Below are 18,094 nucleotides of genomic sequence, written 5' to 3'. Positions count from 1 at the left end.
TCCCTACATATTCAATGATATCAGCCAATTTGATATGATATCGATTTCATCGCAATTATCCATAGTATTAAGAACCGGTATGCATTATCAAACTTAAAATTTTCGAAGATTATCTATAACTTTGGTCAAATGAAACCATCGTAAATATACAAAACTCCAACTTTCTTACCATATACTGACGCCATTTAATGGCTGAAATGAATCTAAATAGAAATTAAATTAATAATCACAACCGAATCTTGCTGTTCAATACGTAAAATAAACAAACACGCTCACTTTGTTCTGAGTTCTAATGTAGATGTTGCATGAGCTGATTCAGTTTTGCGTAAATTCGTCAATTGCAACCATATGGCGCAGCGAGTAAAATGATGATGTTTTGTTTTTTTTTTGGTATGGAACTGGCAATCTAACGCAAAACGTAAACGATCGGTGAGACACCTAGATTTTGTTTTTGAACTAAGAAAATGATGATAATGTAAGCTAAAACTAAAAAACAAATCACGTACATTTTACTTCCATTTTACTTACATTTTTAAACTTGTTTTTGATTGTGCTCTCGAATTTCCTTTTTTGATTCAACCATCGTCAATATTTATTCAGTACTCACTACCGAAGGGGTAAGAAAATAACATGTTATATATGAAATTGCGCAGAATTTAATTTCTTCCATCATCTACTCATCACAATCGAATAATCTTTTTTGATTATAACATTGTAATTTATGGAAAGAACTTCCATAAGTTCACATGGAAAGAAACCTTCCATTGGCGATCTAACGTACAAATCTACACCTAGGCGGCGCTGCGGTGAAAGAGATGATGGTTTTAAATTTTTCCATGTGAGCTTATTGGCGATCTAACGTACAAATCTACACCTAGGCGGCGCTGCGGTAAAAGTGATGATGGTTTTAAATTTTGCCATGTGAGCTTATGGAAGGTTTGTAGTTCTTTCCATAAATTACAATGTTATAATCATAAAAGATTATTTGATTGCGATGAGTTTGTAAGAAATTTAATTCTGTGCAATTTTATATATAACATGTTATTTATTTACCTCTTTCAGTAGTGAAAACTATAAAAATGTTGACAATGGTTGAATTAAAGAAGGAAATTCGAGAGCACAATCAAACACAAGTAGAAAAATGTACGATTTCTGCATGAGAGAACTACCTTGGAAAGCCCGGAAGTAAAATATACGTGAATTGTTTTTGAGTTTTAGGTTACATTAGCATCATTTTCTTAGTTCAAAAACAAAATCCAGATGTCTCACCGATCGTTTACGTTTTGCGTTAGATCGCCAATTGGTTTGTAGTTCGTTCCATAAATAACAATGTTATAATCATAAAAGATTATTTGATTGCGATGAGTTTTTAAGAAATTTAATTCTGCGCATTTTTATATATAACATGTTATTTTCTTATCTCTTTCAGTAGTGAAAATTGTATAAATATTGACAATGGTTGAATCAAAGACGGAAAATGGAGAGCACCATCAAAAACAAGTTGAAAAATGTATGGTTCTTGCATGTGAGAACTACCTTGGAAAGTCCGGAAGTAAAATATACGTGATTTGTTTTTGAGTTTTAGGTTACATTAGCATCATTTTCTTAGTTCAAAAACAAAATCCAGATGTCTCACCGATCGTTTACGTTTTGCGTTAGATCGCCAATAAGCTCACATTGCAAAATTTAAAACCATCATCACTTTCACCGCAGCGCCGCCTAGGTTTAGATTTGTACGTTAGATCACCAATTGACGAATTTACGTTGGATTTACAACCAGATGGCGCAGCGAGTAAAATGAAGATGTTTTGTTTTTTTGGTATGAAACTCGTTCAAATTTTCTAGAAAAATCAGAATTTATCTTCAAATTTCCCGGTTTCACATATTCGTTTTACTCTAAATAGGTTAGAAAATCACCATTTTACAATGTGGTATATATATTTTGAAAAATGGCTTGGTATAAGCATTATAACTTTAATTTTTTTTCAACTAGGTAAATGATGAGTAGCATTTGTTGTGCTAAAAATACTACAAATCCTTCTCGAATCGGCCCTCACATTATCAATGATATCATCCAACTTAATATGATATTGATTTCATCCCCATTACCCACAGTATTAATAACCTGTATGCATCATCAAACTTGAAATTTTCGAAGATTATCAATGACTTTAGTCCAATCGCGTGTTGAAGCCATCGTAAATATACAAAGCCCTAACTTTCTTATCATATTCTGACGACATTTAATGGTTGAAATGAATCTAAACAGAAATAATATGAAAAATCGCGACTGAATCCTGCTTTTCAGTGCGTAAAATAAACAAACACCCTCACTTTTGTGGTTCTGAGCTCTAATGTAGATGTCGCCTAAGCTGATTCAGCTTTGCGTAAATTCTTCAATCCGTTGAAATTTGTTGGAAAAACTCGCATTTTCCTTCAAATTTCCCGGATTCAAGTATTCTTTCCACACTGAAAAGGTTAGAAAATCATCATTTTACAATGTGGTAAGTATATTATGGAGAATGGCTTGGAATAAGTGTAGTAACTTCAATTTTGTTTCAACTAGGTAAACTATGAGTAACATTTGTTGCGCTGAAAATACTGCAAATCCTTCTCGTATCAGCTCCTACATAATCAATGATATCAGCCAACTTAATATGGTATTTAAACGGAAACGGAAAAAAAGCAAAACCTCATCATTTTACTCGCTGCGCCATCTGGTTGTAAATCAAACGTAAATTCGTCAATAGAAATAAAATGAATAATCACGACCGAATCGTAAAATCGTCAATTGAGAGCCAAAGGCTGTACCGCTCATAACAACTCTACACGAGCTGATGTTTGTGCCGGCTATGTGACCATTCTATCCTGGATTCCTCGAATCGAGAAGACGCACCACGCTAAATATGAGGTACAAACTAGGGGGGCGTTGCTGATTAATGGTCAGCTGCATCCCAGTAGGAAGTATCTCGTGTTGGGCACACGTACAGAGCATTGGAGACAGCAACATCACAATTACGAAAACACTTGTAATACTAACCTCGAGCCAACCGCGAGTAATCGGTAACATATTACTAACATAGTTGTAAGGCAAACATTGTCGAAATGTTGAACCCCCGGTCCCGTAAGGCTGACGCCATATGAGACTAAAAAACTTCCTGTTCAAAGAAACGAACATATTTTGTTTTTTTTTTGAACATATTGTGTTTTTTGTTTGCTAATCTCCACATTTTTTTTGAACTTTGCACGCAAATCATTATTTTCATTATCAGATGAACAATTTTAATAACGACTGATTTTTTTTTATTAGGTGGTATCTAGAATCTTTGACACTTCTTTGCGAAAAACCATATCTCCAGATGTATGATTAAAATATGATGCATGGCAAAGTTGTTGGAAAATCAATGGACTATTTTGGAGAAATAACATTTTGAATACATCGCTAAAAATCTAATTTTTTACGAGAAAAATCAATTATACTGTATAAGCCCTTCTAAAAAATCAGTCGTGATTAAAATAGGTTATCTAATAATGAAAATTGTGTTATCTAATAATGAACTACATAAATTATTGCCTGCAAGGACAAGCGTTGTGGAACAAAGTTTCATCTCTAGTTTTCTCCAAAGAACACAACCGAAAGAATTAGGCTTGAAATGCGCTGCATTCTTACGCCACTTTTAACTCGGAAATAATGTAAGAATTTACGAAAATTGAATGATCGATTGGAAATAGTCACCAATAAGTCCGTACACACCCCTGAATTCGCAAAATATCTTTTTTGGTAAAAAAAAACTATAAAAATCAATTCGCTTCGGAATACATCCAGTTTCATGTCCCGTTAGCCTATCCATACAGAACACAGGAGGCATCTCGTCTAGGGCCACAGAGGGCGGCTTCCATCACATCTCATTCCATATCGGCATCTTTCATCTGGATACGCACCATCCATCGACTAATCACCATCTATCTATCAACATCACTCGGTTGTAAACACCGATGGAGTGAAAAAACAATACCCAACAACCAAATAAAACCGCCCTTTTCAGGACCACCAAATCATTATCAAAAAGACGATGTAATTCTTCGAACATATCCAAAATCAGCATATAACAGATAGCCCAACGGAATCCTACGTCAACTATGCGGTCGTGCCTCGGACAGAACCTTCCTGTGACTTTTTATTTCGTTCTTTTATTATTATAATGTTGTTCTTCGTTCGCAACATTTGTGATTCCTGCCGCAAGCCATCTGTATCTTTGTCGAACCGGTCGTGCTTACTGCTCGTATGGTGCCCGATACTATTTGATCTGGTTGTGCTGACGACGGAGATGTACGGTAAGGTGACAGGACTGGTTGAAAGCTCGTTTACAGTACTCGCAAACGTATGATTTCTCTTTGGTGTGTATCCTAATGTGCCTACGTGCTACTGCAGGATCCGCAAACGTTTTGGGGCAATGTGGACAGGTATGGGGACGTTCACCTACAAAGGAATGATCATGCTGAATGGCTCATCACAGTAAAACAATCGTTACCAACCCGTATGGATTCGGATGTGCTGTTTTAGTGCTATACGTTGTATAAACGCTTTTGGACAATGTGGGCAAGTGTATGGACGTTCGCCTGCAAAAGAATGACCCTGCTGAAAAGATCATTGTATTAAAACATTCTATACTGACCCGTACAAGATCGAATGTGCTGTTTCAGATTTTTACGATTCTTAAACGCTTTCGCACAATGTGAACAGGGATACGGACGATCTTCTGCAAAAAAAAAAACCCTTGTAAACGATTCACAATGGTAAAACATTCTTTTGTAACCCGTATGAGTTTGAATGTGCTCTCGAAGGGCTGAAGGTTGCTTAAACGCTTTCGCACAATTTGGACAAGAATAGGGTCGTTCCGCTGCAAAAAAAATTACTCTGCTGAATGGATCGTTGAATTATTACATTCTATACTGACCCGTATGAGTTTGAATGTGCCGTTGGAGATCTTTACGATTCTTAAACGCTTTCGAGCAATGGGAACAGGAATAGGGACGATCATCTGCAAAAAAAACCCTGCTGAACGATTATAGTAAAACATTGTTTTCTATCCCGTGTGATTTCGAGTGTGTTGCTGAAGCGTTGAGAGTCTAAAAGCTTTCGGACAATGTGTACAAGAATAGAATCATTCGCCTGCACTGCCCATATTTGCATTTGCAACACCATTATAGCGAATTCGTTTTTGTTTAGTTCTAATCTAGGTAAAATATACAAAGTTCGGACTATGTTTTATAAAAAGAGTTCACTGAACTCTGGCCTGGGTCAACGAACTGAAATGAATAAGGGCACAGAGTAGATGGAGAGAAACACAAGTTGTTATCTCTATGGTCGAGAACGTTCTGCCTGGCTCGTTCAATGTTTATTTATAAATCACCTCCTATGCGTTATCAAGCGTTTTTATTGTCACTCTTTTGATGACGTTTATCGTCAAGCGTTTGTACACACTGTATCCAAAGTGGACACAACACTAGGTTCGCACGAGTCTCAACTTAACTGATGTCAAAACGGTTTTTTATTTACTTAGTTCCAACCGGAAAACTGGTGGGTTCGCACTGAGATGTTTTATGGGATAGTAATCTTGTTCACCAATACAATTATACTGAACTGTCAAGTTATGATTATTGTTTTGATAAATATAAAAATAAAGAATATTCCAGAAGACGAGATGAGAAGCCTTCGTCTCGTTTATTTTTATATTCCGGAATTCGAGCTCGATAGTCGTCACCATCACAATCGTATAAAATATCAATCAAAGTATGTAGGTCGTATATCGTTATAACGAGCATCATAATATAACTGTATACAGTGTTATATACGTACACTCTTATTCATTTTATATAACATTGTCAAAGTGCATCAGTGTAATGTATATAAGTGTAACAAGCAACGTAATATAGTTATATACGGCTTCATATACATTTATAATAAGCCATATTCCTATATCGCCTCCACTTTTGCATGTATCAGAAGGTTGCAAAAGTCCGTACTCAGCTCTGCGTTGGTGGTTCCGTACGAACGAGACCATGACGGGTGCAGCCAATGTGCTCACCGAGTGTTGGAAGCAAGGTGGAAGGTGCGGAGAGAAGAGGTAAGCATGCATTATGGTCTCCTGCTTACGATGCACGCAATAAAGTCTGCATGTAATGCACTCACCAAATGATGCAACGCAGTCTCGTGCAATCGCTTGATAGTACTAGCAATACCGATTGAGGGTAAGAACTTTTGAAACAACCTGATATATCCCAGTTATACGCATCATATATCGTCCAAATGTGTCACCTCAAATTTTGGTATTTTATACGATGTAAAGCTCGCAGGGGAGTAGCTTGTCTGACCCGACCGTTCGGCCGAGGTCGCTGATGAATCAGTTGAGTAGTCTCCTAGTTTATTTGATGCGTTTGTTCACCTTGTTGGTTTAAAACATCGGTATCGCTTTGTTCCGCTTTTATCTTCAGAAATTGTTTTACGGCTAAACTAGAATTGCATGAGCAATGTATGTTTAAAACTGCAACCATCCAATTCAATTCAGGAATTAGAAAATTTTACAGATTTATCAATGGGCATTTTCTACCCAACACATTCTTGGAGAGGTTAGACCTGATTTACAACATTGGTTCGCCAATGCACTCGGTTCATGGCTGCAGTTCCCCAACTCCCGGCCGCACCGATTTTTGTCAAGTCCTGCTCCATCTGGTCCAACCACCTCGCTTACTGAGCTCCTCTCCTTCGTGTTCCTACCGGATTCGATGCGAACACCATCTTTGCAGGGCTGCTGTCTGGTAATCTTGCAACATGTCCTGCCCATCGCACTCGTTCAGTCTCGGCGACTTTTTGGATGCTAGGTTGTACCATTTCGTGTTCAGTTCGTTCTCCTTCTCCATACTCCGTTTTCCTGTACACCACCGTATATTGTTCTGAGCACCCGGCGTTCGAAAACACCAAGAGCTTGCACGTCCTCTTCGAGCATCGTTCATGCTTCGTGCCCGTAAAGAACAACGGGTCGGAGTCGGAGTTTGTTGGCCCTTAAGGATTTGCGGAGCCCATGGTAGGTGTGACTTCCGTTGACTGTACGTCTTCAATTTCAAGGTTGTTATTGTTGTCAGTTGTTATCAACGATCCAGGGTAGACAAACTCCACTACCACCTCGAGCTCGTCACCGTTGATCACAACACTACTACCAAGAAGAATTCTCTTGCGATCAGTCCCTCCTGCTAGCATGTATTTAGTTTTAGACGCATTGATCTTAAGCCCAATCAGTTCTGCTTCGTGTTTCAGTCGGATATACAAGTCGGCTACCGTTGCATGTGTTCTTTCGATTATGTCCGCGTCGTCGGCGGAGCAGATAAACTGACTAGACTTGAAAATCGTGCCCCGCATGTTGAAGCCCGGTCTCCGCATAACACCTTCGAGCACCACGTTGAAGAGTAGACAGGAGAGTCCATAGCCTTGTTGAAGTCCCCTATGAGTCTCAAACGATTCCGACAGCTTACCTGAGATCCGCACACCGTTCATCGTTACCTGAATTAGTCTTGTCAGCTTTCGGGGAAAGCCGTGCTCGTCCATGATGCTTCATTGTATCATAGGCGGCCTTGGAATTGACGAAGATGTGATGCGTAGGGACCTGTTATTCACAGCACTTTTGGAGGAACTGCCGCAGTGTAAAAATCGGGTCTGCCGTCGGGCATGAATCCGACCTGAAAAATTCCCACAAATCTACTTACTATTGGCGATAGACAGCAAAAGAGGATCCCAGACAGAATTCTGTAGGCACCATTCAGGATCACGATTGCACAGCAGTTCCCACAATCCAGCTTGTCACCTTTTTTTATAGATTGGGCAATCATAAATATTAAAAATCACGTATGAACATTAGGGTGGCAGCGGAAATGGTTATGTCAAATTTCAAGAGCCGACCATGTATATTTCGTTTATGGGACCTGTCCAAAGTTTCAGCTCAATCGGATATGATTTAGGGGTGCCTCAAAGCGCCCAAAGTTTTGATTTTTTGATCCTCGAAAATCTTCTAAACCGAATTGGAAAATCGATTTTTTTTTCGATGCCAAATGACTTAAAAATGCATGAAACGTCGAGATCTGGTGTCATCTCGAAAAAAAATTTTTGACCGAAAATCGACCTTTTGGAACTTAGCCTGAGAAGCAATGAAGGTATGGAAAAATAATAATTATCGAATTTAATAAACCGACCATCTACATTTTGTTTATTGGCCCAAAAAAATTAGCTGTGCCTAATTTCAGCTCAATCGGACATGATTTATGAGTCCCTCAAAGCGCCCAAAGTTTTGATTTTTTGACCCTCGAAAATCTTCCAAGAGAGGGAGTAAAGGAAATTTGGAAAATCGATTTTTTTTTTTCGATGCCGAATGACTTAAAAATGCATGAAACGTCGAGATCTGGTATTAAAAAATGTTTGGGACTTAGCCCGAGTGGCCAATAAATCAAAACTTTGAGTGCTTTGAGGCACCCCTGAATCAGGTCCGATTGAGCTGAAACTGCACAGGTATGTTTTTTGGGACAATGAACAAAATATACAGGGTCGGTTCTTTAAATTCGATAATAATTTTTTTCCATACCTTCATTGCCTCTTATCCTAAGCCCCAAATGGTCGATTTTCGGCCAAAATTTTTTTTTCGCGATGACGTTGACGGATATTGACGTTTCATGCATTTTTAAGTTATTTGGCATTGAAAAAAAAATCGATTTTACAAATTTCCTTCACTCTTACCCTTTACTTTTGGGAGATTTTCGAGGATCAAAAAATCAAAACTTTGAGCAGTTTGAAGCACCCCTAAATCATATCCGATTGAGCTGAAACTTTGCACAGGTAATTTTTTTTGAGACAATAAACAAATTGTACAAGGTCGGTTTTTGAAATTCGATGAGGAATTTTTTTCCATAGGTCCATTGCCAGCCTAAGGAACATAATTAAATAGAAATTAAACCAATCCTAAAATCCTAAAAAAATATCAAAATTCTATAAATGTATATCTAAAAGAGACGTAGAAACACATTTAAATACGAATTAGAGTAGTACTGTATCTCAAAATCTTTCAGTACAGTAAAACCTGTTTTTGTGCGAATTTTGTGCGATTTTCTGTTCTTGTGCGGTACATGAAAAAAAGCATATTTGACGAAGTTATTGTCCATTTAGTTTTTTTCGATGGTTTATATACATTTCAGTGCGAAAAAGCATATTTGCGTTTCAATCATCAATTTCTGAAATCATTCCCCTCTGCCCATCAAATGCCCTAAGTTTTTCTAAGTTTTTGCATGACATGATTTCTAACAGCAACACGTTTCGAGATGCAACTAAAAGCACAAAACAGCCACGCGCAACCGAAAAGGCAAACTGTCTCATCGCAAAGCAGGGAAACAAAAGGAAATTGAACAGTGAACGGCGTGGATTTGAGTTATTTTCTTGGGGGAAACTTTTTTTATGCGGTCCCTATCTACCGCACAAAAAAGTTACGATTTTTTAAAGCTACTGGTGAAGTTTTGCACGATTTTTTTTATGCGGCCCCTATTCCTCGCACAAAAAAGGTTTGCCTGTATTTCTAGTTTTTTTTTATTATTAAAATTTTTGATAAATTTTTTTTTTTTTGATACACCATAGTAAGAGGCACTTTCAATATTTTTTTCAATTTTTTATCTCGAAGTTATCGAGAATGGCGTTAAAAACATTGAAAAGTACGTTTTTTACCATAGGATCTATGGTAAAAACCTTATAGGGCTTCAAAAAATAGTCAAAGTTTATTACTTTTAGAATATTTTCTAGAGAGGTGATGGGGTTTGGGGCACTTTTTACTTCCATACCCGACCAGGCCCTTTTAACAATTTAAAACTGCCTCAGGACCTACTGTTCTGATTGAGAGTAATTTACCTCATAAGCACGAATATCGCCACCAGACGTCGACAATGTATATTTGCCATCGCGAATATAAACAACTCAGACCAGGGCGCGGCATAGTCATAACGGGTGTTAAATAAAAAATGAGAATTTTTTCAATACCTTTCAGTAACTCAAATAAAGAGCATAAAATTTTCATTCTCCAAGAAAATTGCTCTTTAGGCTCCCTAGAAACAGTAGGCGTGTTTGGTTTTGCTAGTTTGAATTTAGTCAAAGCATAGATGGCGTCGAAACAGCACGTGCTTCGCGAACGCATTGTACGGCTCTACGAAACGCATTTCCAGCAAGGAAAAAAGTTCATGGTGGCACATTTTAAGGAAGAAAATGTACCTGTCAGTACGGTATATCGTATCCTGGGTTCCCTGAACGTAAAGCGGAAAGTCGGAAGTGGTCGTCCGGTGACGATAATGACGAAGCAGAGGAAGACATCGTTAAAGAAGCTGTTTGACAACAAGGACGCAACCAGCCTGCGTGACGCAGGTCGGAAATATGGCTGCTCCCACGTATTGATCCATCGGACCCTCAAGATGGAAAGAATCGTCTGCAGGAAGAAGACGAGGTCACCAGAGTACACGGATGAGCAGATTGAGACGGTTAAATCACAGTGTCGGTGGATGACCAAAAAATACCGCGGGACGTCTTTCGTTGTGGACGACGAAAGCTATTTTTCGCTGTCCAAAACGCATGTTCTAGGAAATGATAATTACTACTCCAGCGACAAGTCATCCACACCGCCTGAAGTGAAATACAAGTACAAGCACAAGTTTGAAAAAAAGGTTATGTTGTACATCGCCATTTCCGACCGGGGCATTTCAAAGCCTTGGTTTAAGCCGAGCGGTCTGGCAATCAACCAACAAATCTATCGAGAAGAGTACCTCGATAAAATCCTTCTGCCGTTCCTGAACGAGCATCACGCGGATGGGAAGTACGAAGTACGTTTTCTGGCCGGACAAGGCGTCTTCCCATTACGCCAAGAAGACGCTGGCGTATCTTGAGGAGAAAAAGATACCGTTCGTGCCGAAAGATCGTAACCCAACAAACTTGCCCCAGTGCCGCCCAATAGTGGATTTCTTTGGCTCACTCAGTGCCCTAGTGTTTAAAAACAATTGGAGGGCCAAGGACACGAAGCAACTGACTACAAGAATCCGGAATTGTATCCGGAAAATGGACGAAAAGTGCCGTACAACGTTCATGTGAGAGCATCGCGAAAAAGTTGCGTCGAACAGCAGACCACGGCCCTTACTCAAACATTCACTGACATTTTTATACATATTATAAATACATAATACATTATAAAAAATGGTGACCGGAATAAATCGCCACAGTAAACAACTGCAACAGAAACAACCGCTTAGAAAAAGTGTAGTAGGCTAGAAATATTTGGCGCGGGAAAAACATCATGTGCCTCACATTTCTATTATAAATTTATTCTCTTGTTCTCGTTTTTCGAAATTTATTCTGAGGACAATGTAATGGGGACGAAGTCCCCATTTGGCGAGGATAAGGAATCGAGGCGGCCCATGCCGCCAAGATGACGCAATCCGAGTCCACCGCCGACCCGCCGTCGGAAGCGGCGGTGTCTCGCACGCAAACCTGGGATCCACTGATTGCCCGGTTAGTTTGAAACATAGGATACGATCCTTTAGCAATGTCCGACCGAGCTCTAGCGAGCGTCGGACGGTATACGTCTGCCCGGGGCGTTACGTTTGCCTGGGGCGATACGTTTGCCCGGTTAATTCTTGTTTTGAAATACAATACCGCGCCACAATATTTATAGCCTACTACACATTTTATAAGCGGTGGTTTCTGTTGCAGTCGTTTTCTCCTGCGCTTTATTCCGGGAATCATAAAAAATACTGAAATCGATGAAAAAAAAAATTTTTTTTTTACATGTGATTGAAAAAATTCTCATTTTTTATTTAACACCCGTTAGTCAACTGAGGAAAGTCGGCTGACTAACCGACTGACTATATTCATAGTCAATCGGTAAATGACTTTTGGCTCTTCACGCCGTTTCTTCGCCAAAACGACAGAACAGTCAGTCGGGCGTTTAGTCGCTATCTCCCTCTACCGACTCAACTATATCATTCCATTCTTCCCAGTCAAATTGTCCTCATTGCATTTTAAAGTGACTTCCCCCAAAACGAATTCGTTCCCCTCTTTCCCCCATACACGTTTGCATGCATCGATGTTTGAGTTCACCGTGGTTTGACAAACGCTACAGGTGAGCTAGATTTTTTTGTAGCGTACACGAAAACTACTCACACGTATAAAATAGTGTGCAGTGTGTGTGCGCTATTTTGCACGCCTAATACTAACTAATAATAATGCAAGGACCTTTATAGCATACTTGATAAATATCTAAGTTCATTGGTTTGAGTTCACGATGGGTAGAAAAAACAACCGTCCCTTGATGGAGTAACTACTTTTTTGCATCAGGAATCAAGTTTTCGTTCCTCTTTATATGGACGTGCGTATGCGGGTACAAAATTAGTATCAGGGGGAAATGGAAATGTGGATTGAAGTCAGGTGAATGAAGAGGCAGATTTGTATTCATTAGTCGAGTCAGTTAAAATAACCACTGACTGGACTAGTTCACCAGTCATCCTCGCTAGTCAGCGCTAGTTAATTCATTTTCTAGTCAAGTCATTTTTTGTTGGCAGCGACTGCCGAAGCAGTTCTAGTCGAAGCGAAGCTACTGGGATTAGAGTCGGTCCTCATTTTTTACCTTCGAAGATTTCGGGCCCTGACTCAGACTATATAACACACACCAACAAATAGTCTCATTCGTGAACCCGAAAACTTTTTTTTATTACAGTCAGTTCGGAACGAACCCAGTTTCAAAAACGAATTCGCTATTATTATCGAGACCGTGGGCTGGTTTTTCGCCCTTGGATAGATCATCCGTAAATGTTTACAGAATATAACACCAAATATTTACCCGCGTCACTTGTTCTTTGTTCACCTGTATGAACCCGAATGTGATGTTGGAGATCACGACGATGCGTAAAAGCTTTCGGACAATGGGAACAGGGATGGGGACGTTCTCCTGCAAAAAATAACCCTGCTGAACGATTCCTTATAGTAAAACATTCTGTTCTAACCCGTGTGAGTTCGAATGTGCAGTCGAAGCGTTGAAGATGTCTTAAACGATTTCGGACAATGCGGACAAGAATACGGACGTTCACCTGCAAAGGAATTATTCTGCTAAATGGTTCATTGTTGTAAATCATATCCTACCAACCCATATGAGTTCGAATATGCTGTTGAAGCATTGTAGAATTCATAAACGCCTTTGGGCAATGTGAACAAGAATAAGGACGTTCACCTGCAAAGGAATAAACCTACTGAATTGTTCAATGGATAGAACATTTTTAACAATAACCTGTATGAGTTCGAATGTGCACTTTTAGTTTGGATTTTTCAACATATGTTTTTTCACACTTTTCGCATTTAAACGGTTTCTCTCCTGGAATAGATTTTTAGTCAATGTTTACAGAATATAACACCACATATTCACCCGTGTGCAATCGTATGCTGGTTTTAACTGAACTTCCCAAATCCAAATCACACTTTCTTTGTGTATTTGTCCTAGCCACCGAAATTATTGATGTATTGTCGTATTCTTCGTCCATTTCCTTAATGAAGGACATCTCCTCGTTTCCTTTGTTGATTTGCAATTCAATCGGCCCAAAGTCCACTATTGAGTCTCTCTCAAAAATATGTTCACTATCCAGCAGCTCGTGATCATCAATCATTAACTCCGGTTCCATCTTGATGTTATCAGACAATTTGGCTCTGAAAATTTGAAAGCAGTTCTCGGGAATGTTGTGGGTGGTCATTAATTCTTGGCGGCATTTGTCGCATGTGGGATAACTGCTCAGCTGGGAACTGATCAACTTCTGCAGGATAGTTAACTGCTCTTTGTGAGAGGGGATGAGCACGTGATGGAATTCCTTATTGCATATATTGGAGCAAAAGCTACATCGGTCACTGTTGATATGAATTGTAATTGAAAATTAGTGTGTTAGAATATCACCGATTTATAACAAATACGATATTCATAAATATTGCAAATGTTTGATTGAGAAGAAATTGATAGTTAGGATTTATCAAAGCATCTCTCGTTATTAAAATAATTATTTTTCTTCAGCATTAGCACAATAAACTATAGCATTCTTATCTATCGTGATGCTTGATGCGAATCCCGACACTTAACTTCAACTATTTGAAAATATTGACACATTATAGCATGAAAATTCACTGTTCCTATAGAATTAGAAAGCATTTATGGAAGTTTTGAATTACAGAATTCCACACAAACATGTTACAATTGATAGTAATTATTGATTTTTGTATAGCTTATTATTTCATTGTTATTCTATTAAAATCATTAACCAAACATCAACAATGAACGAAAGTTAGGAAATTTATTTTGATTTGTTATTTGGTATTGTTTTGGTATATATTGAAAAAGAGTCCGGATTCAAAAGCATTACGGTATATCAACAGGAATAGAATACAAGTATGCCCCATCGCTCCAACCGTAAGTCAGTTTCGGCTGGCAATAGTGCGGATTTGTAAACATTTTCCTAATTTACTTACAGGTGGTTACTAACAAATGCCATCTCACTGCTCCAGTAAAATTTTATTTCTACGAATAAAATCAAAACTCTAAACTAACCAGATAATGCTAATAACGCTAAAATTGTTTTCTATATTTCAGAATCAAACAAAATCTGAGACGTGACCAACGTAAATAAAATAACAGGTATATTATTCCTCGCTTCGTTCTTGTAGTAGTAGGCAAAGAAAAAAGGCAAAAAGAGATTTAGGCACCATCGATTCAATCCGCATTGACGGCATTGAGCTTCGTATTACGGAATGGGGGAGTAGGCATGACAATATGGGTTTGCAGAAGAAATGAACACACTTTCAATATAAAATTTTTTAATGAAAATTATTTTACCCAAATCAAAATAGTACTCTATGTAAATGAAATCACTTTTGCTTCCAAGAAGTGAAAAAATATCACACAAAAAATATGTCTAAAGATAATTTTATATTATAATGGTAAGTTTTGGTGAGAATATCTGAAAATTCATGGAAAATAGTTGATATTAGGGTCAGAACATTATTACAGTTAAAAATAAAGCAAAGAAAGATTTTTCATACAAATTTTAGCAATTTAAAACTGCATTAAGGTCGACTAATCTGATAGAGAATGGTTGGCCTCATACAAACTAATGTCGTATCCAGATGTCGACACCATCCCGCCGTCAACGCGAATTGATGAATTAACGTTAGATTTACAACCAGATGGTGCAGCGATAAAATGATGATGTTTTAATATAAAAAATGGCTTGGTATAAGTGTTGTAATTTACATGTTTTATCTAGACAAACGATGAGTGGCATATGTTGTGCTAAAAATACTGCAGATCCTTCTCGTAACGGCCGAACGGAATCTCCTACATAATCAGTAATATCAATCAACCTCATATGATATCAATTTCACCGCCATGATGAACAGAATGAGTTTCGGAAAAATATCCGGAAGTTAATACTCATAATCTGTATGTATTATCAAACGGAAAAATTTCGAAAATCATCTATGATTTTGGTGCAATCGCGTGTTGAAACCATCGTAAATATACAAAACTCTAACTTTCTTACTACATTTAAAGTGGAAGCATCTGGCAACCCCATAACTTTTGACAGAGATGTCAGATTAACAAATGTCATACCGCGTTGGAAGCGTCATTTCAGTACAATTTTAACCATGGAACAATACACACCTAAACAACGCGCTGAAATTGTTCAGCTGTACATTCAAAATAACTTCACAATTGTGTTAACTAAACGTGCGTGGAAAAATAAAAATAAAGTTAAAACATCGCCTGTTGACAACACTATACGTCGATTATATGCTAAATTTATATCGTCTGGTAGTGTTGGTAATGCCAGTCATCTGTCCAGACAACGACCAAGACGTTTCGACGAGAATATTGATGCCGTTCGAGCCAGTGTTGCAGAGACTCCATCGACATCAGGTCGCCATCGTTCGCAAGAGTTAGGCATCGCTCGAACCACTCTCCGACGCATAATTCGTGTTGATTTGAACAGGACGGCGCTACATGCCATACAGCGGCTGATTCAGCTTTGCGTAAATTCGTCAATTACATGTAATTTGAACATGTTTTGACGTAGAACTAGGTCTTTCAGGAAGGGTTTTTTTATGAAATATGAAGTAAAGTTAAGCGTTTTTATGAAATAAAGTTAACGTTAATAACTATTTTCACTGTGAACGAATTCTCATGATTTGTATACTAATCGAATCGGAGATTTGTTTGATATGCTATACATTACAATTCGCTAATCTCTAAACGGTTTAAATTCTTGAAAACTAGAAGAATTTCCTTTTTTCCATACATTTGTTCTGCCGATTTGTGTGCTAACCCTAAGCGTATTTCAAATGCTTATAACTCGAACATTTCTTAACAGATCGGAAAGATGTTTGCATCAATTGATAGGAAATATTTCTACGCGTCTATCACAATTAATAAAATATTATTTTCCATGAGATGAACAATTGAATACATCCATACCTCGCTATACGGCCGCTCGTTATACGGCATTTCGCCGAACAAAGTTGGAACCGATCCGATAGAATTTGTATGCATTTGTATGAGAATAATTGATTCGTTATACGGCAAGGTTAACGTAGGACTATCGTTAGTTTAGTGATCATTTGTTTGAAGTTGAATCTGAATCAATTCTGAATTAATGGATGAATGATTATTTCGGGGAATTTGAAAACGAGAGCGTTACGTCGAAGGCACAAGGTTTTGAGCCTCAATACTTCTTTGTCGACTGAACGAAGTGCCATGACTATCAACTCATTCGAAAGATAAAATGTCCACGAGTTATATGCTTTGTCAACTATTGATAGAACCGAATGAACTGAAGAAGTATTAAGTCTCTATAACTTAAGACAGCAACAAATTATTGAAATCACAAAAATCTACAAATATGGGGACCTGCTTGAAATCTCACCTCAGTCATGATTTATACGCGGGTGATGCCAGACACGGCTAGCAAAGCAAGATTCGTCGTCGAACAACTTGTATGTAGCGAAGGTAAATTATTCAGCAGAAGAAGCAGTCACGCAAAACTGGTGCAAGATTTATTTCTCCGCTTTCTTATGTTTGCCCTATACATAATATATAATACATTGATTGTCACTAATTCTCAAACATAAATTACAAAAAAAAACGAATTTGCTCGTAGCATTTTAAATAGAAAACCAAATAAACTCCTTCGCTTCAACACAATTCTAAGTTCTGAGCATAACTGACAGATTATTTTTCAGCAACGATGATATCTTTTCGGTTTCTTCTCCTCGACGCCCGCCTGTAATCAGTGCTGACTCGATAACCATCAAACGAAGAGTTGCACGCGTGTATGTGTGTGACGGCTGTTCCGATGTTCCGGGAACGATTTCCAATGCTGGTACTTTCTTTGTCGTTTTTTCAGTGGTACCACTCTCCTCGCCAGAGCTCTGCATAGTCAAAGTCAACTGAGGGTAGTCAGCTGACTATCTGACCGACTATATCCGTATTCAGTTGGTAATGGCTTTTGGCTTCTTCACGCAGTTTCTCCACCAAAACGACTAAACAGTCAGTCGGGCGTTTAGTCGCTATCTCCCTCTACCGACTCTACTATTCGCGTTGACGGCGGAATTGTGTCGACAACTAGATACTACATTAGTTTGTATGAGGCCAACTCAAATCTATCAGATTAGTCGGCCCTGAGGCAGTTTTGAATTACTAAAATTTGTATGAATTTTTTTTCTAGGCGTTATTTACCTACTAGAAGTACGTTGTTCTGATTCTAATTTAAACTATTTTCTACGAATTTTCAGATATTCTCACCAAAACTTACCATTATAAAATAAAATTATATTTAGACATAATTTTTGTATGATATTTTTTCACTACCTGCAAGAAAAAGTGATTTTCATTTACATATAGTACTAATTAGATTCGGTAAAAAATAAATTTCATTCATAATTTTTATTTTGAAAGTGTGTTCATTTCTTCTGCAAACCCATATCATCATGCCTACTCCC

General features: G+C 38.1%; 1 protein-coding gene across 1 annotated transcript; it reads right to left on the bottom strand.

The window, feature by feature from the left end:
• Positions 1–1,097: 1,097 nt before the first annotated feature.
• On the bottom strand, positions 1,098–14,740 carry LOC129775937 (zinc finger protein 624-like). Its single transcript, XM_055781225.1, has 11 exons — positions 14,570–14,740; positions 13,485–13,957; positions 13,350–13,433; positions 13,209–13,292; positions 13,069–13,152; positions 12,906–13,013; positions 4,959–5,042; positions 4,818–4,901; positions 4,677–4,760; positions 4,537–4,620; positions 1,098–4,480 (listed from the first exon to the last, which is right to left on the bottom strand). Exons 1-11 carry the CDS (start codon positions 14,590–14,592, stop codon positions 4,299–4,301), a joined length of 1,374 nt encoding a protein of 457 aa, XP_055637200.1. The 5' UTR covers positions 14,593–14,740; the 3' UTR covers positions 1,098–4,298.
• Positions 14,741–18,094: the final 3,354 nt, after the last annotated feature.

Source organism: Toxorhynchites rutilus, chromosome 3 (genome assembly GCF_029784135.1).
Source record: "Toxorhynchites rutilus septentrionalis strain SRP chromosome 3, ASM2978413v1, whole genome shotgun sequence".
Lineage (NCBI taxonomy): Eukaryota > Metazoa > Arthropoda > Insecta > Diptera > Culicidae > Toxorhynchites > Toxorhynchites rutilus.
Note: the sequence above shows the minus strand (reverse complement) of the source record. Positions and strands in the feature narration are given on the sequence as shown.

Bases quoted from the DNA above. Each gene is read 5' to 3' on its own strand.
- LOC129775937 (XM_055781225.1), bottom strand. From the start codon at position 14,592: ATGGCATTTGTTAGTAACCACCT. The intron at 13,014-13,068 runs GTTAGAACAGAA...TATTTTTTGCAG, and splicing joins GCACATTCGAACTCACACGG to GAGAACGTCCCCATCCCTGT. The intron at 4,902-4,958 runs GTCAGTATAGAA...TTTTTTTTGCAG, and splicing joins GCACATTCAAACTCATACGG to CGGAACGACCCTATTCTTGT.